The following is a 20,071-nucleotide window of genomic DNA, read 5'->3' as shown; positions in this document are numbered from 1 at the left end:
GAAAGCTGACGATTTTGATGATGTTATTTTAGGTTCACTCAGACTTTACAATAGCATCCCTTTTACAAAAGATTTTTCTCTCCGCCTTAAGCTGCGTACAGACTGGCCCAACGAACGCCCAACGATGGATATTTATCATACATAATACAGGGCAGATTGCAGCAACAAAGGTCAACGAAACCCGTTTGTTTGGCCGGTCTTTACGCAACTTTAGTGAAGTTTAGTGGATACAAAGTGATGATAGTGTTGACACTGACAACATGAAAAAAAGTAATCGATTCTAAGACGATTTATATGGAATACACGCTAAACACCGGTTTACAACACTAGAGTGAATGTGAAAGAATGATAAAATGGTGCATTCGTCGATCAAACCGGGCCACACATCGAAAAATTAAATTATCAGCCACCATTTTGTTTATTTTTGCGAAAATAGATCTGTGCCCGAGTACATTAGTGATTTTTTGTAGTTCGTCGCTATACGGAAACGTGATCAAGATTTTCTAGCCGTGAATAAAAGATCAGGAATGTGCTATTAGCGTACCCATCTACTATTTGGCCCTTGTGATAAAATTTGCAGACATCGGCCGCGCCGCTAGTAAACACTCTTTGAAAATTAACACCTCATCTTCAAAGAAAATCAAAGTAGCGAGCACACAAAGTATCCATGTCGATGAAAAGAATTCGCTGAAGATCTTTCAACGATTTTTTACCAAGTCCAAAGGGAGCGATCCCCTGGCGTTAAAGGTAGGTTCACCGTGATAATCAGACGTCAGAAAATTGTGTAATGGTGTTGGATTTTTGTTAAAGTGAGTGTTTGTGCAGGAAATATCGAAGAGTAGCGGGCGAGAGTCCTCGGTGGCGCGTCCGGCGAACATGAACCACACGCCCGCCGCGGAGAGGCCGCCACACGACGCCAATGTGACCCAGGTCGAGGAGATGGAGACACAGGACGGTCAGTGCCGCGCCTCCCGCTCCACCGCTCCCACTGCTCACCACACCACAACAATCGGCTGTCCCACCAACCAATCATCAGCCCACTCATTGGAATGTCAATTAAATCCCCATAAATAATACCCAAACACTAATGTGTAAAGAAGATGATACTAACTGAACTTCAGATTTTATATCTCAGGTGTAAATAGTGATGACTTTCCTTTGTTCTGAAAGTGCAAGTCGTTGACCAATACACACAAAAAGTCTAATTTTAGAATGCAATAATGAAAATGTTGTTCCTTGAAAGATGTTGTGTTCCGTATGCATGGTGAATGATCCACATAACCTACTGTGTGTTTTGATTAATTGTGGCACTCAAGTTGTACATGGGAAGTAAATTTTTTCAGTGATTGATATCACAGTGTGTTGTTCCCTGTATTGTACTAGAAATTTTAGGTGGTTCAGATATGGATCTCATGACCAGTTGATAGCTAGGAAACAGCTTGTATTATAAACATAAGACATGCATAACAATAAGAAAGAAAGTAAAATAATGGTCAGTGAGTGAACATGGCTTTGATCATATTACAAAACTTTTTAGCCTAGACTACATGAAACAAGCCAATTTTTTTCATAGAGTATACTTTATTTTGACATTTGTCTGATGGCCTTATGTCATAAGATGTAAATTAATTTTAATATTAGGTAAAATACAGTGGATTAGTAATTAATAAGCTTATAGTGAATGATTTATGAAGTTAAGTTGTGTTTTTTGACTACCATTCATATAAATATCTTAAGACAATGGTGTGGTGTACAAGAGAGTCTTATCCAGCCATTGGCCATTGATGAGTCATGAATAATTACTACTTCATACAACCTAAGTTTGGTCCACTATTGAATGGAACTTTAAAACAAAATTAGGAAAAAATAGGACCTTATATTCAGCAAATAGTTTATATAATATCTCATAACCCTTAATTTAATTGGTTAAATACAAAATATCTTGCCTTATACAGATATTAAGAGTACCTACAAGATATTATGTCAGTAAATACACACTTGCAATCAACAAAATGATAGGAAAAGGTTTCTAGTTTTTTTTTTCAATTTTAAAAATGTTTCTCAAGTATGTAAATAATAAACAAAAATAAAACATTTTGCTTTTACAATCAGTGTACACAAGTGCTTATATCACATGATTATTAGAAGATATTTCTCAGCCTTGTCTGTTATCAGTAGAGTGAGTTTTACTTCATTCATACTGATTCACTCTTGGGTCTATTTGCCTACATGTACAATGTAATCTAAACACTGTCAATACATTATCACATAACCTAGCACTGTTTGAGCATAGTTTCTGAATAACATTGTAGGTTTTTTAATTACATTGCTCCTGCTCCCCATAAGTCTATTTATTGCTTTAATGAGTTTCATGAATAGGCCACCACCACTTGTACTGCCAAGCAAAACCTGTCTTTCCCTTCTCAAGTTACTCTTCCTTTGTTGTTTGAGGGAACAGGTAATGTCTTAAAATAAATGAGTAAAGGTTGTATTGTGAACTTGCAGTGGAGACCATAGACACAGCTACAGAGAAGACCTGGGACGAGGACCTGCTCATGAAGGGCTCCAATGGGGAGGTTGTGATGGCCGAACCCGTCAAGAGTCTGGAAACAACTGCCACCGCCATGCCTGTGAGTATTTTTTATTTATTTACGGAAAAGTACAACTTGTATTAGTTGAATAGCATTGGAAAAGTAAAAGCAAAATAACAATATATAATACAAATATAAAAAAATGTGATCCAGTTATATCAGATTTCAGTGAAAAAGAAACTTTAAAATGTTATGTATTTAACAATAATTTTATGTAACATAGACAATGGAATACATCAATTTAAATTATTATAAACTTACCTATTCAAATTTAGAGATGTAAAACATTATTTGTAGTAAATAATATATTTGTTTAATTAGAGCCTTTTCTTCAGGCAAACTGTGAGGTGTGCAGGCAGATGAAACTTTGATGTTGTTACTTTATTAAATGTAAAATTATGCATTTATTCTCCTTCATTGGAGATGTTCATTAACATTATAAAATTACTCAATTAGCTTTTACATCTATCAATTAATATTAATTTTGATTAAATGTGATTAATTTGCTTTAGTCATGCAATACTGGCTTATGGTGGCTTCTGTACCAATTATGATAAATTGTATTGTTCTGGGGATGTTGTAGTAAGAATAAAAGTACATAGATTGAGATTTTGCCATAGTTAATATTAGTTGCCTTCTAGCCTACCTATTCAAATATACGAAATAGTTACTTGAATTTATAACTTAAATATGCACGTGCTTTACGTAAAAAACATAAAAGTGCATTTAACTGACTGTAAACTGGGTAAATAAACATGTCAGGTTGTAACATCATATTTAAGTAATATTAACAAAGACAACTGATTAGTATATATTTGAGATGACCTTATACGGTTTTACCGTAGGCAGTGGGATGAATCATGTCATCATAGCCATCATCAGTCAATAATATTCCATAGGAACAACAAAAACTATTAAATTATACAGATTAATAACTGACTACCAAGTCCAAGACTATGGCCACGTGCTCCTACGGTTAAGGATAAAAATCGTGAGGAAACCTGCACATCTAGATTCAAAATGTAAACCCTAAGTCCATTGCACTAAATTAAAACAGCAATACGGTTTGCAACCTATCACGTGAATAAAAAAATATAGCGATAAGCGGGTGGCTCGCTTGCGAGTGTCTTCTGACTTTCTGACTACCCCTTCGGGGATTACAATCGTAAGCATTATGTATGTAAAGTCAAAGACATATAATTTCCTTGCATCAAGCACTGCAGTCACCATAGAGGAAGCCCACAAACATCTCACTCACACTGACGTTATCCCCGCAGGACGCGGAGATGGAGGACGACGAGGCGCGCTCCGAAGCCACGTTCCGCTTCACGGTGCACAACTTCAGGAATCTCAAAGACTCCGTGCTGTCTCCGCCCTGCTACGTGCGCAACTTGCCGTGGAAGATCATGGTGATGCCGCGCCAGGCGCCCTCGCCCGACCGGCAGCAGCAGCAGAAGAGTCTCGGCTTCTTCCTGCAGTGCAACGGCGAGTCTGAGTCGTCGAGCTGGTCGTGCTACGCCATGGCCGAGCTAAGGCTGCTGTCGCACAAGCCCGACACCGAGACCTTTTATAGGAAGATTCAGCATTTGTTCTACAGGTTTGTTGGTTTTGATGTTTTTTTTAGATTTTGGTTGTATTCATAGGATTTTCGAGTTACAGTTCTGTACGTCTATCGCTATTTGGATCTGTGTAAAGAAAGCTTCCCATGGGAATATTGGGAAGATAAGTATCCTGTATGCACGATTGTTCTGTAGATATACTAATTTCATAGTTGCGCAACTAGCCGTGTAACTAGTTTGGACGTTCACATGTTAGACACATGTGAACGTCCAAACTTCGTGGATCATACTAATAGTAGAATTGGAGGGTTTCTAAAGCACTACGTAGGTTTCTGTTCCACAAACTAGCAACCATACCTACATAAAATTTACATGCATAGTACCTACAGGACTGACATCGTACTGACTATAATTTCATGATATATGGTTTCCGAATGGTGTTTTTGTACGCTTGTGCAGCATTTTATGGTATTTTGCAAGTCAATCATTTCGGTAAACAATTATTTATACTTGCTACAAACTTGCAAGAGCTGTTTAAATATTATGCATCATAGCCAATATTTTTTTGCCCTGATGGTATGAATCATTCATGATTGGCAAACAAGATAAAGTATAATTTAATTAACGTAATACTTTATCTTTATAATCGCGCATTTCAAGTTGATTTTATTCCAGTTGAAGGTTTATTCAAACTAAAATAGCAAAACTATTAAAAAAAAATGCTACTGTATAAAATTTTAACATCGCTGGAGTATTGGTTCACATTTAGGGTAGTTTTACGCAAAAGCAAAGCATATGATTAATATGAATGCAGATTCTCCTTATATTCTCATATTATTAAAAACTTCCCATTAAGATCCAGATTAAGAGCTGTCTCAACAGCGCTGCCACTGATAGCCCACTTTCTACATGTACATAACCCTGCACAGTCAAAAAGTAGAGGCAAAAATGCATCTCTACCCCACAATAGAATACACTTACCAAAGAGCCTCGGTGTTTATAGCACCCTAGCAAAAGACATGAATGTTTACACTTATCTACCTTCCCAGCAAGGAGAACGACTGGGGCTTCTCCCACTTCATGGCGTGGAACGACGTGCTGGACCCGGACAAGGGCTACACGAAGGACGACGCCATCACGCTGGAGGTGCACGTCACGGCCGAGGCGCCGCACGGCGTCTCGTGGGACTCCAAGAAGCACACCGGATATGTCGGTCAGTACAGATTGTATATGTGAAGCATGAGCACTGCAGCACTGGGTGACACTGGAGGTGCACGTGACGGCCGAGGCGCCGCGTAAATTATTACTGAAAACTGTGTTTAGCCTCCATATTATGTCTGCATATCAGTGGCCAGATATCCTGTAGCTAGACTATAGGCAGCCAGGGGCCTCCACAAACAACCTTTGTCAGGTCACCAAGATTGTCCGCCCTAAATTCTCTAAAGACAAAGGACCATTTTTTTAATAAAGAGTACCTACTTAATTTTAACATTTACAAAAAAATCACTATTTGTAGGTAATTGATGAATTCAAACTTTTCTTTGTTAGCCTTGTCTCATTCACACATAAAATACTTCAGTAAACTGCCAGAAGACAAGCATAATTTATTAGAGGAATTACTTCAATTATACAATTTGTATAACTAAATGATTTGTTTCAGGTCTGAAAAATCAAGGAGCGACCTGTTATATGAATTCGTTGTTGCAAACTCTTTATTTCACAAATCAATTGAGGAAGGCCGTCTACAAGATGCCCACAGAATCTGATGATAGCACAAGGTAAGCAAAATCATTGCATGCTGATGCAGAGTAATCTCGGACTTTTGCAATGAATATTATGTAATATGTATTATAAATACTTACATTATTTTGATTGATTACCGAGGCACAAAAGGGGATAAAAGAACTGAATTTTCTTATATTATGATCATTTACCCTAGATATGGTCTAAATCCCTGCTTTCTTAACCTTGGTAGACCTACTAGCTCCCCGCTGGTCCACTGCCAATCAGTTTGACCATTTTGCTCTCTACTCATATTTATTTATTTATTCTTTTATTGCACAATATACAAAAGTAATTATGTACAATCAGGTGGACTTAATGCTAAAAGCATTTTCTACCAGTCAACCTGCATGGGAGTGAAAAAGAAAAACAAAACTTAATACAACAAATAAATATAATATCCTGCAACAATTTATACTCATACAATTTACTAATAGATAATATATAAACCTATCTGCATAAAACTATCCACTTAACCTTCATATTCGTCACTATTCCACCGCCCGATCGTTTCACAACTTTGTACCCTACACCCTACTACACCAGCCTCCCACCCCCCAGGTCGGTGGCGCTGGCGCTGCAGCGGGTGTTCTACGAGCTGCAGTTCTCGGACAAGCCGGTGGGCACCAAGAAGCTGACCAAGAGCTTCGGCTGGGAGACGCTCGACTCCTTCATGCAACACGACGTACAGGAGTTCTTGAGGGTGAGCTGTTGTTTATACTCAATTAAATATTGCATCAATAAGTTATACAAATTTATATTTATGTCTTGGATTTAATGCTATGTACTACACATACGTAATACGTATTAACTGTGCACCTGACGGATAAAACCCAGATATCACATTAACTAACTTTGGGGTAGCCGGCGTGACTATCGTGCTTCTTGTTGTTCTTGACGTGGCCAGGTGCACAGTTAATTCGTACGAGTAGTATGTTTTGTTATCTTCCGGTAGAAAAAGCTGTGATATGTAGGTTTATGCGTGTGTAATTGTCTTGTAGAAAAAGAATGAATTTGTAGGTTATAATGTCTAGTAGCTCCAAAACGGAGGGATGAATCCGATTACGTTTTTTTATGGACTTGAATGCGCGCGATCTCTCTATGTTATTCAAATGTTTGGCTTTGTTTGCTGATTCCATCTTAGTCCCTAATCTTAGACACCACAAATAAAACGGTTCGGCCAAGTAATAAAAAATCATTTTTCTCCTTTAGAATATTGGTCAAACTCAATAAATATAATTTCCACCCCCAGGTGCTACTAGACAAGCTGGAGAGCAAGATGAAGGGCACGTGCGTGGAGGGCACCGTGCCGCGGCTGTTCGAGGGCAAGATGACGTCCTACATCAAGTGCAAGAACGTGAACGTGTCCAGCACGCGCGTCGAGACCTTCTACGACATACAGCTTAACATCAAGGGGAAGAAGAACAGTGAGTAGAATAGAGTATAGAATATATTTTTATATAATAAATACGTAGGTAAATTGCAAATTATTACAAAATTATAAGTACAGCTAGCTACATCCTGCCCTTTGGGGGCGTACAAATATTATCATTGTCGTATTATTATGGGATTGGCTTTGTGTGGAGGTGTTAGGGGTTAGAGGGTGGTGAGAATGATTGGGGTTCACCGACATTGGTGATGAATTTAAATGTCCGAAATGCAAGGGAGTGACCATATGAGGCCTGTGGCCAGGAGTGGAGTTCTACTGATTTAGTTATACAGTTGAGTAGATGAGCGTTGGCAGATGACAAATTAATAATGGCTATGGAGAGCTGCTACCAATCAAGCCACTGTAGAGCTTCTACTTGGAATTCTGTTACAAATCATATTTTTTCATTTAATATTTTTATAATCAAATCCTCTAGTATTAGACCAGGGAAAGGTCTAGCCATTCAGATAAGTAAATTGGCAGTCACTGACTGCCATGACTAACTGTATTTCACGCATCTCAAGATACTAACCAAACCCTTCAATTCCAGTCGACGAGTCCTTCAAAGACTACATCAACACTGAAACCCTCGACGGGGAGAACAAGTACGACGCGGGCGAGCACGGGCTGCAGGAGGCGGAGAAGGGCGTGATCTTCGCGACCTTCCCGCCCGTGCTGCACCTGCACCTCATGAGGTTCCAGTACGACCCCATCAACGACAGCAGCGTCAAGTTTAATGATAGGTGGGTTTGTAGTATGTATTATGTTGACTATTGGGTATGGGGCATTGTTATAGCAGCCTCCTAGCGTATCATGATCGTCAGTTTGGTTGGACGCAAATATTCTGTCCGTTTAATTGGCGGACGAACGGTATAACGAAGCAAGAAGTCAACTCACTGGTATTAGGTCTGTATAGGATTTCTTACGACTAACTTCCTGCGCATACAAACATCCACAAGGCCACTTATGTAATTTCGTTCCCAGTTTCCCACCATATTCAAAGTCGTATGTAAAACGACCGCAAGGCGAACAAAATGAGTGCCTTATTTTGTCCCAGAATCGTATTACCTCTTTTTAACCCATGCTATGCTTCAGGTTCGAATTCTACGAGCACATAAACCTGGACGCGTACCTTCAGGAGAAGCCGGAAGTGCCCGCGGACTACACGCTCCACGCGGTCCTAGTTCACTCGGGGGACAACCACGGCGGACACTATGTCGTGTTCATCAACCCCCGGGGCGACGGGAAGGTAATGAGTAGCTCATGTGTGGGCACTAGACAGGGACTAAACGGTATCCTACTAATATTATAAATGCGAAAGTTTGTGAGTATGTGTGTATGTTTGTTACTTCTTCACGTCAAAACGGCTGAACCGATTTTAATGAAATTTGATATGGGGTTACCTGACACGCTGGGATTTTATCGCGGAATTCCCATGGGAAACACTTTTAAAGGCGAAGCGAAGCTCGCGTGCAAAGCTAGTCTTAAATAACAGCTGTTGCTCAAGACAACAAACTCGCTCGTCATCTCTCGACGTTTTCTGCTTCCAGGACATTATTTATTTTAAATGAATTTCTCACTAATATTCCTCTCTCCACAGTGGTGCAAGTTCGACGACGACGTGGTGTCGCGCTGCACGAAGCAGGAGGCCATCGAGTACAACTACGGCGGCCACGACGAGGACATGGCGCTCACAGTGCGCCACTGCACCAACGCGTACATGCTGGTGTATATCAGGTGAGTGTGGGTAGTTCGTCGTAGTCATCGCAGACAGGGGCTTTGATCGTTTACTGCTGGACATATGCCTCTCTGCCTCTGGAAGAACCGATAACCGTTGTAGTAGACGAGTTCTGGAGTGGAGACCACCCTCCTGCCCGCTGTACCGATGACCTTAGGCGGGTAGCCGGTAGTGGCTGGATGAGGACGGCCGAGGACCAAATGTGTGACGCTCCTTGGGAGAGGCCTATGTTCAACGCGTACATGCTGGTGTATATCAGGTGAGTGTGGAGTGGGGGTAGTGTCAGAATAGTTATAGAAAAAATGTATAAGTATAAACAAACAAAAAACCCGACTGCACGCTAAAAAAATGAAAACAAGCCTCAATGTTAATGGAAAGTATCGCAGGCGGGGACCAACTTACACTCCTCCTTCGGCAGTCGGGTAAATAGTCTTGGGCACCTTTGGATAAGTGTGTCTTATGAAGTCTTATCGTCTCAGGGAGAGATGCATTGTAGTCGTCATCAGGCTTTAATCGTCCACTGCTGTAGCTAGGCATCTCCAGAGGAATGCACAGCATTATGACCTTGGCCTGGCATCATCAGGCACTATCTTCTTCATGGCTAAAGTTGTTGGTCCAGAGAGCCATTCGTGGTCTCCACTTCAGAGGTCGTTTACCCAAAAACCTCTCCAGGAGATAGTATACACTATACACAGGGAGATTACTCCAGAGTATTCATTATTTTACTATTTAAATTGTCACAATGTATTTTTTCATCATAATGTTTGTTATAATAACTCTGTATATTTCTACACAGAGACGCGGAAATGAAGACGGTGCTGCAGGAGGTGACGCAGCTGGACATCCCCACGGAGCTCAGCGAGCGCCTCGCCGAGGAGAAGAGGATCGAGACCGTGAGTTGTTTCACAAAATGATAAAAGATTCCTGCATCGTAGTTCCAAAATCCCGCGAGCTGCTATGTGCAATTTTTGGTTCAGCATCACGTTTTGTTTGGTGACAATTAAGATCTTCAATCAATTAATTGGAAAATCTTAGTGGTTACTTGCATATCTCTAAAGCTGCGTACAGACCGGGCCAACGACCGCCTATCGATGGATATTTATCATACATAATACAGGGCAGATTGCAGCAACGAAGGCCAACGAAACCCGTTCGTTACGTTACGCAGCTTAAGACATTTCTGGTACTTGCATAAGTTCAGTATTTTTAAAAAGTTAAGTTGTACATATCCGATCTTTTCACCATGATCAAAACAGCCAGACGCCCCCCAATACTATTCTCACCATTCCCCTCCAACCCACAGATCCGGCGCAAAGAGCGCAACGAAGCTCACCTCTACATGACGGTGAACGTGGTACTAGAAGAGGCGTTCGACGGGCACCAGGGCAATGACCTCTACGACCCCGAGCGCGCGCACTACCGCGTGTTCCGAGTGAGGAAACAAGCGACGGTCGCCGAGCTCATGGACATGCTGGCCGAGAACTTCAGATACCCGCTCAAGCACCTCCGGCCTTGGCCTTTCAGCGCGCGCTCTAATCAGGTAAGCGAGCCTTGATGGTCTTACGGTTTGATATAAAGGGCGTTGACCAGAAGCGTGCATAAACAAGCGACGGTCGCCGAGTTCATGGATATGCTGTCTGAGAACTTCAGATACCCGCTCAAGCACCTGCGGCCTTGGCCGTTTAGCGCGCGCTCGAATCAGGTGAGCGAGCCTTGACCTTCTTTTGTTTGGGGTTACGCTTTGTTATAGGCTGAAAACTTCAGATACCCCCTCAAGCACCTGCGGCCGTGGCCTTTCAGTGCGCGCTCTAATCAGGTGAGCGGGTTTTTGCCTGGTTTTGTTGGGGTTTGTATGGACCTAACACACCCGCCTAATCAACCAACTCAATCCGCAGACATGCCGGCCCACATGCCTCGACATCCTGAACGACCAGCTCAAAACCGTCGCGGACGTCTCCGAGAGCACCAACCCGTGGAACATATTCCTGGAGATGCTGCCCCCGGACTCTGGTCTAGCCGCTCTACCCACCTTCGACAAGGAGAACGATGTGGTGCTGTTCTTCAAGTACTACGATCCGAAGAATAAGCGGATCCACTACTGCGGCCATCATTATCTGCCGATCGCGAGCAAGCTGGCCGATCTGATTCCGATACTGAATAAGCGTGTTGGTAAGTGTTGCCGTTTTTATCTGTAAAGTAGTTGTTTATTGCAAAAACAAATAAACAAGAAACTGAAAAATAAAAAGAGTGGTGTAGATTAGCGCCAAAATAATTTGATTACCGGAGAATCTTAGCTGAGAATTATAGGTGGTAAAGCAAGGCTTCCGCCATAGACCACAAAGGCAGTCTGGCATCTAGGTTTGAATCTATAAGCATGTGATAATCATTGGACTAATAAATCAAAATTGATCTTATATTAAAGTTTTTGTTTATTCCAGGATTCCCACCTGATACCCCGCTTGTGCTATACGAAGAGATCAAACCGGACTTTGTGGAGAAGATTAGCAACTACAACGATCCTCTAGAAAAGGTATTATTTATCAGTTTTACTCCAGAGCCCCTTACCTAGCATAAACAAAAACAACACTCAGTAAATTAAATGAAATAAATCAAATCAGTATTTAATCAAAAAGTAGAGAAAGAACACTACAACAATTAATTGAAATAATTATCCATAAACTGTTGGTATATTGTTCGAATGAATTATATTTTCGAGGACCTAATAACATTTCTAGTTGTCTCGGAGAGATCAGGTATGATAAATGTTGTGATAAGGAGTTTACGCCAGTCATTGGGCGCGTAATAAATGATCGTGAACTCATACATTCAAAATATACATGTTTTCACTGATAAAAATATGCGTAGTTCATTAAACTTTATTTCTTTTATTATTCAACAAAGCATGCGATTTTAGTACCTACCGCTTATCAGTTCTCTAGGCTTTTTTTCGATCTTATCTGATTTTATAAGTGTACTGTTATTCGTTTGTTTAGGCTATTGGTGTTGTCTTACATTACTATGTTGTGTCAAGAAATATTTGAAATAACTCATCATTTCAAACAGCACTTTATGATTTAAATATAACAGATGCTTTATTTTGTATTCTATAAATGTATTATAATAACACCCACTACATTAACACGCACAATTTCTCGCAGATTAAACTTTATTTTAATGCACAGATATTATATTTTGCTCATTATACGTATAATTTGCCCATTGTGCTTCTATATCTATTATCATGTAACTTCAAAACGACCAACGCCTGGCTTTATTCGCAATACCTACTGTCAAACTACATGCATAAAATACGCCACGCAAAGCATTGACGCCTTATGTTTTGACAAAACAAGTCTGAAACGGTTCATCCACAGTCGATTGTCGGTTCATGCTAGTCGTCAGAATGTTTCACCCAACTAACGTTTCGTCCACCAACTACGTACAAACTTTCGTTAGACGAAAATTTGTGTGCTTTTTCACGCTAACCCTCGCGGGCGCGGTAGCTGCCGCACGGCCGCGGCGCAGCAACTTACATTTAAGGTCCGCGCACATTATGTCGGGCCGCATCGCAAAAATCGCTCCAGTACATTTTATATGAACTATCGTACACTATGCCGGGCCACGATTGCGAAGCGGCACGCTACGCAACGACATAATGTGCGCAAACCTTTACCGTGTGATATTTCGAGACCTCGCCCGCGATCACAACGTTAACAAGCACTTGGTGAATCGAATGTTGATGAACGGTTACACTCGTCAAAATGTCATTTACTTACGGCACATACACGAGACAGTAGGCATTGCGTGGTGGCTTCATCTCCGTCCGCCCTCCCCGCCCCGGTTGAGTCGTGTGCACGCTGCCAGGTACTGGACGAGCTGATGGACGGCGACATCATCGTGTTCGAGCGAGCGGACCAGCGCCACGACGAGCTCGAGCTGCCCACGTGCCAGGACTACTTCAAGTACATCTTCTATAAGGTGGAGGTGCACTTTGTGGACAAGAGCGTGCCTAATGATCCCGGGTGAGTGCAAACTTGTACTTGGAAAACTTAAAATATAACACGAGTCCTGTGACAGCTGACAAATCCAGGCGTTTTTATTTGACATGTACTGGTTTTAAAAAGCTGCGTACACACCGGGCCAACGAACGCCATCGGTTATCCCAACGATGGATATTAACATACATAATACAGGGCAGATTGCAGAAACGAAGGCCAACGAAAAACGTTCGTTGGCGTTCGTTGGCCCGGTGTGTACGCGGCTAAAGAAAAAACTATTTTATTTACCAGGCATATGGCATGTGTATATGTAATTCAAACGTCATAGGGCTCATGCTGTATTTTACAACATGTAGAACGCTATACAGGGTGTTGCTAAAGTGGTATAGTATGCCAGAAGGGGGTGTTTGAACAAAAATCGATGCGATTGACCCCTGAGTCACTTTACTTGCTTTTGCCAGTTTGTCATTTATTATGGTAAAAAACTATCCTAATTATGTTGTGGTTGCATTTCAGATTCACAATGGAACTGTCGATGCAGATGCGGTACGACCAGATGGCGCGCGCGGTGGGGCAGCGGCTCAACGTCGACCCGTACTTAATACAGTTCTTCAAGTGTCAAAAGTAAGTTCCAGGAACTGTTTAGTGTTTAGGGATCCCTTCTAGAGGCTCGCACACATAACTGCTGATTGGCGTCGCATCGCAAAAACGCCTCCCTCCAACTCGCAGGTGTTCAATAAGAGAGAGCGAGACGATTTCATTTCATTTCATCGCTCCGATTCGCAGTTATGTGTACGGGCCCTAAAGGAAGGTTTACACGAAAAGAGTAATGTGTAAACACGTGATTGGATCACTCTTGGACAACGGCAGTCAATCAGCGCTCTATTTTGATACGAGCGGTCTAGGACCAAAAATACTCTGATTGTGTTAAACCCATCGTGTGATTTTCATAAAAAAAACAAAATATACAGTTATGTGTAAAATTATCATTAATAATTGTCCTTTTTCTTCTTTTCAGTTACAAGGACAGTCCCGGCCTGCCTTTAAGATACTCTTATGATGGAATACTTAAGGACTTATTAGTGTACTGTAAACCAAAATGCTCTAAGAAATTGTTCTACCAGATTTTATCTATTAAAATTAATGAATTGGACAACAAAAAACAGTTCAAGTGCTTATGGGTAAGTTATTAGCATACTTTATCACATTTTAAAAAAAAAACCGGAGTTATCTAAAGTTTCTAGTCTTAATCTAATGACTCGTATATCTTTTCAGGTTGGACCAAATTATAAGGAAGATAAAGAATTAATTTTATATCCAAATAAAGGTGGCAAAGTAGCAGATATATTAGAAGAAGCGGCAAAGGTTGTTGAAATGTCCCCAGAAGGATCTGGCAGGTAGAATTTAGAAAACAAACTTAATTTTATTGCATGTAATCTAGTAAAGGCCAAAACAGACAGCCTAACGGCTGTAAAATTGATATAGGGCCTACTACTCTATACCAATTACTTCTTAACGATAACCTTATTCAGCTGAAGAGTCTGAAAACTACCGTTGCATCTCCGCCTGCAGCATAAAGGTCATAGCTCATTAGAGCCACATTCACACTCACAATTCGCACACCAACAACTTATTAGGCGCCTAACCTAACAGCACCACAATCATTTCCTAATAATGACCCGTATCCATGTACATTCACAGGTTAAGAATAGTGGAGGTGTCGTGTCACAAGGTGCTGCCGGGGCCGGAGCTGGAGCTGACGCTGGACCAGGTGATCATGTCGCCGCCGCGCCTCTACCGCATCGAGGAGATACCCAGGGACGAGCTGCATCTGCAGGTACCGACAAGCACGTTACTGTAGTAGTAGAAAGCCGTAGAACGACGCCCTTTGACATTCTTTTTCTAACACCGTGTCGAGTGATTTGTTCATCCTGAGAGTTTGTCAGCGACCGCAGTGCTCCGTCCACTCAACGCATCTAACGGACGGGCGCATGTACTAAATGATAGTTGCTTCCTCTCTGTCAAATGTTTTAAATAAATCTTACGACATTGACGTTTATTTTATGCTACCAACCCCTATACTACCAACGACGGAAACAGTACGCTCGCTAATGAGCCTATGTTGTATTTTTTTAATTTTGTAAAATCCTCACAATTCTTTAGAAATTGAAATCAGGGATGGAAAATTCAACTGAATAACCCCACGTATCTGCATTGACGCCCTACACAATTGTCACTATACTACCCCCTTTATCTTCCCCCCCAGGAGGACGAGATGCTGGTCCCGTGCGCGCACTTCCACAAGCAGGTGTACGCGACGTTCGGCATCCCGTTCTACGCGCGCGTGAAGCAGCACGAGCCCTTCCAGGCAGTCAAGGACCGCCTGCAGAAGAAGCTCGACATACCCGACAAGGAGTGGGAAAAGGTAATTGTGGATTGGTGGTGATTGGTGAAGTAGTTTGGGGCCGTCCATCAATCACGTGAGGTCGTTTTTCTCATTTTTTCACCCCCCCCCCCCCAAATAATGAACACAGTGTCTTCATTTTTCTTGCCAATGGATGTAACAATTATCGATAAGTGTTATCGATGAATTCGAGAACATGGGTTAGAAATACTAATTTCAAATTAATTAGGTATAGTTAAATTTAATTACGAATGATTAATAAACGAAGTCACCCGCTTTTCGCTGTATATCATTTATACTCACGTGATAGATCGCGAGCCGTATCGCCATTTTTGAATGAGTACAACTGAAGTTGTCGAGTAAGTGGGCAACGCGACGGTCAGATGCTTTCAAGCCGCCCCTTCGGGCGGCCTCTGACTAGGCTTAACGACTGCTGCCGAAGCAGCAACCGGGACCCACGGCTTAACGTCCCGTCGGAAGCACGGAAGTATCCAGAAAAGAACCATTTGAAATCGGTAACTCATGCTGTACCAAATCCGGAATCCGGATATTCTATGAATTGAAGCTGTCATTTTAGTATATAAACAAATCATTTTCTATGAAACGAACGCTTTGCCAACTAGATTGAGTCTAGTGAAAATTGAGACTGCAACTAGTTTTTATAAATCGGTGGGCCTTTCTGGCCTACCACCCCGCCAGAGGGGAACGTCTGCCTATTTCGTCTCCAGACCATTCATACTCAATGCTTAGGAACGGCGGGCAAGTCTAATCAAGGTTATACTACAAATAGTTCAAATTTTTGCGCCGTTCAAAATTTCGGTTCAGAAATACCTAGCGCTTTTTGACAAAAAATTCATACACGTGATGTCTAACAAGACCCCCCCCTCCCCCCTCGTGATATTTCGTGAGGTTTTCCGTACCCCTCCCCCCCTTTGATCCTCACGTGATTAATGGACGGCCACTTTGTACGTCAGCCGCTCGGTGGCCAAAAATTGTGACGCGCAACGCGTGACGCTCAATGTCGCGTGTAACGTTGCAAAACAACGCGCTATGTTGCCGCGTTACTGTCGCGTTGTTAATAAAAGTTTTATTCGAAGTAACCAACAACAATCCACTGCTGTATACATGCCTCTCACAAGGTCTCTTTACAATAATTAATACAGATTTGAATTATGGTGTAACTAATTAGATTTTTTCTTTATTTTCAGTACAATTTCGCTATAGTGACAAATGGCAGACCTAACTATATTAGTGAAGGAGCGACAGTAAATATTTACGAATTTAGGCCAAGTAGTAACGCAAGTAAGTGTCGAATTTTATATGTGTTGATTAATATTTATTCATATCATTCATTATTATTTGCTCGGTCTAATGTATTATAATATTGCATGAATTTGATACTCTGTACAGTATCAATTTTATTTATTTTAAGCTTCATATTTTGCCTTGTAACGTTTGTAATTACAATTATATCAAGAAATAAAAATAAAAAATCTCCCGTACTTCACATAATCGAGCTCTAAATAATAACCGCTCACAGCCATCCGGCACGTGAGTAGCCCAACAACTCGCCTGTAGAATTGCATTGGAAAGTGAACAGATTTGCCCGTTTCAGACGCGACGGGGCGGCCGTGGCTCGGCCTGGAACACCTCAACAAGACGCCCAAGCGCTCGCGCGTCAACTACCTAGAGAAGGCCATCAAGATATACAACTGAGCTCAGCGCCCGCCACGCCACCCTACGCTACGGCAGTAAACTGACATATCATCGCCAGTACAGGGCTTGCGGACACGACCAAGCCCCGGCTAAACTCGCCTTACATGAATTTAATATTCTAAAATCATAAGCAATATCTCAGGTGATCCGACATCCAGTGATACAAGTGGTAGAGAGACCATGTTATAATGATGTTGAAGTTTACCACTGACATGTCATGTTACTACCGTGTGGACACGCCTTCAAGTAACCTACGCTATTTAATGTAATACAAGTCCAGCCGTGCCCGAGTTCCTGGGCCCGGCTGGCACTCGCAACACCATGTATCTACTCTTGTTTTGTCTACTAGATAAGTCTTTCAATGTTGGTTACGTTACTGCGTTTTTATAGTCCTATAGTATTTCAGTGTCGAAAGTCGTACTGTGGCCTCTTAATATTTAGGAAATCCAATTTTTAAATTGCTGTCTTTAATTTAACTTATTGTCACGTCTAGTTGATTGAAATCTGACTGAAATGCGGACGACGCAGGCGTTGTGTTGTCGCGGTCTTCGTAAAGGACTTGTTTTAATCAATTAGACATTTTTTTGGTGATTCGGCAAGGTTAAGCATAAATCAAAGGATACGGTATATTGTTTACACTCTATTTTCTAATTGTAATATGAAGAAATATACGAAAGTTTTAACGCTATTTTATATGTAATCAAATTTGCCTGTTAGTGGTGCCTCATTGCTCCTACACGCGTGTTGTTTGTTAGTGAATGTGTGTTTGTGTAGTGCTCAGGTGAGCTTTGTGTTACAAGGCTTACGTTATTGTTCAATATGTATTTTATATCGACTGAAATTGCGACTGACACTATTTTATAATGGCCCGGGAGCCACGGCAATAGTGTACAAATGAAGTGGCTTTGAAAAATATAATAATGTAATGTTTTCAATGAGTAACCATCTGTAAATTAATGTTTTTACGTATAACACGCACGACCCTAATGAATGACAATAGAAGTATATTTTTTTATCATTAACTTGCATTTTGGTGTGGTAAGAGCAAGCGCATTGCGGTATATTTTAATTTGGCAAATAAATGTATAGTTGTTAGTTTGCTTCATTTGTTGGTTAGTTGTACAACGTAATCGCTGAATTTGATAGTATTGTGATAAACTAATATATGGAGCCTTGTACATAGCGGCGAAGGCTGCGAGTAGAGCGCGGGTCGGCTTGAACTAGCAATACACCGGTCACTATCATTTTATGTAAATTTCTGAGTGTTGTATGCGAATTTTTTGAATTTAGTATATCGTGTATAGTGTTTTAATTGTTGTCGAATTGCCAAAAAGGTAGTGTACGTTTGAGCGGCCGCGCCGGCTGCGAGCGCGCACTAGTATAACTGCACATAATGTAACACTAACAAGCACCCTATTTGTTATCTCCGGCTAAGAGCTCTCGCAACACCCTCCCCTACATTATACATACAAACATACATACGTTACTATTTAATTTTTTACTTGACCTGCCAGAGAAAATGTTACGTTATTAATAAAATTATTATGTCGAAATTATGTATATATATGATGTAATAAATTTAAGAAAAATACAATAAGTTTTCGTAAAGATGCCTTAGATTTCTAGTTATCTGAACCGGTTATATTTAAATGTCCTTTAGTTTTTTTTAAGTTGCGTTGTGCGGCTCTCTGCGAGTCGACTGTTCTAACTTGTATTCGTTATGTCACGCTGATATCATAACATTGTGTGATGGTTGCGCTGTTAACACCAATATCAATTATGAGGTATTTTCAGAGAAAGCATAGTGAAATAGTTGCTTAGAGTAATTTTTCAAGAAAAAAAGAAATAATTGTGGCGAATGGGATTATAATCTAATTAGTTCATTCATCTTATGAAGAAATACCTTATTAACTTAAATCTTTACCCAGTGTCGAGGGAATATACACAGTTTGTCGAACGAGGACTATGTTGGTGACCCATGTTGTGTTGGATTTGAATGTTTCACTGAATATAATCCTATATTTGTTTACTTTGGTTTGTTTTATACAAAGGTGTATTACCCTGAACAAATAATAAGTAATAATTAGAAATATTCATTTTGTAGATCTCCTTTGCACGTATCAGAACTTCGTATCGTAGACTAGTTATCATGATACATACGCGTCGCGGCAAAAATATGGAAAAATTATAAAATTTTATTGTAGACCCGGTTTTATATCGAATTTGTTTAGCTTACCCACCCTTGAGGGGTGCAGAGGTACAGAAACTACGAACAATCAAATACAATAGGTTAGCCTAGTGATGTGGCTCTTGTGACACACTTCGAGAACTAAATAAGGAAAGCTAGACACTCACCTAAATTTAAAAATATTAAACTGCTAAAGTTGTGACGTTTGTGCGAGAGGCGCAGGACGTATGCACTATATTTCGCAATAGCGAACTAAAGAAGCAAAGCTGTTACTGTTAAATTAATAATGAAACGGCTAAAGATGCAATGTTCGTGCAAGAAGCTATGCATTTCCGTATGCACTACACTTTTTTTTTGTTGGTGTACAAATAAAGTGTATTCTATTCTATATTTCGCAATGTCAATCATAATTTACGTGGCTACACCGAGAGCGACTAAACGGGGTCTACGAGCCCGCTCCGCTCGTAGTAGAAGGCTAGGCCTTCGCCACCCTTGGTCTAATGACCGGAAATGGAATGGCCACCTTTAATTTATATTTGCCTCCGATCGGATGGTGTGTTTAAATTTACTTTACTGCGGGTTAAATACAGGGTGGACGGGTGGATGTCATCATTAATCGACTCGTAGGTAGTTAATGTACCTGGTAACGATGTAGTAAAAAACATG

General features: G+C 40.9%; 1 protein-coding gene across 6 annotated transcripts; it reads left to right on the top strand.

Annotated features, from left to right (window-relative positions):
• The first annotated feature begins 339 nt into the window (after positions 1-339).
• Positions 340-19,246, top strand: LOC105394659 (ubiquitin carboxyl-terminal hydrolase 7). 6 transcript variants are annotated; one of them, XM_038108700.2, is made up of 23 exons: positions 340-747; positions 826-955; positions 2,506-2,630; positions 3,869-4,188; positions 5,200-5,363; positions 5,811-5,928; positions 6,494-6,635; positions 7,185-7,359; positions 7,912-8,104; positions 8,457-8,610; positions 8,962-9,098; positions 9,896-9,992; positions 10,403-10,639; positions 10,995-11,268; positions 11,538-11,629; positions 12,964-13,121; positions 13,614-13,721; positions 14,116-14,278; positions 14,373-14,494; positions 14,799-14,934; positions 15,364-15,522; positions 16,710-16,803; positions 17,102-19,246. In XM_038108700.2, exons 2-23 carry the CDS (start codon positions 877-879, stop codon positions 17,215-17,217), a joined length of 3,363 nt encoding a protein of 1,120 aa, XP_037964628.1. In that variant the 5' UTR covers positions 340-747; positions 826-876; the 3' UTR covers positions 17,218-19,246. The 6 variants fall into 6 exon arrangements, with proteins under 6 accessions (XP_037964628.1, XP_037964629.1, XP_037964630.1 ...); XM_038108701.2 differs by having other exon boundaries at positions 3,866-4,188; positions 12,976-13,121; XM_038108702.2 differs by having other exon boundaries at positions 3,866-4,188; positions 17,117-19,246.
• Positions 19,247-20,071: the final 825 nt, after the last annotated feature.

This window comes from Plutella xylostella, chromosome 17, assembly GCF_932276165.1.
Source record: "Plutella xylostella chromosome 17, ilPluXylo3.1, whole genome shotgun sequence".
Lineage (NCBI taxonomy): Eukaryota > Metazoa > Arthropoda > Insecta > Lepidoptera > Plutellidae > Plutella > Plutella xylostella.
This window is presented reverse-complemented; position numbering and strand designations above follow the sequence as displayed.

Excerpts from the sequence above, each read along its gene's own strand:
- LOC105394659 (XM_038108699.2), top strand. The coding sequence starts at position 877 with ATGAACCACACGCCCGCCGCGGAGAGGCCGCCACACGACGCCAATGTG. Across the intron at positions 14,935-15,363 it reads GGGACGAGCTGCATCTGCAG|GAGGACGAGATGCTGGTCCC; the intron begins GTACCGACAAGC and ends CTTCCCCCCCAG. Across the intron at positions 15,523-16,709 it reads CCGACAAGGAGTGGGAAAAG|TACAATTTCGCTATAGTGAC; the intron begins GTAATTGTGGAT and ends CTTTATTTTCAG.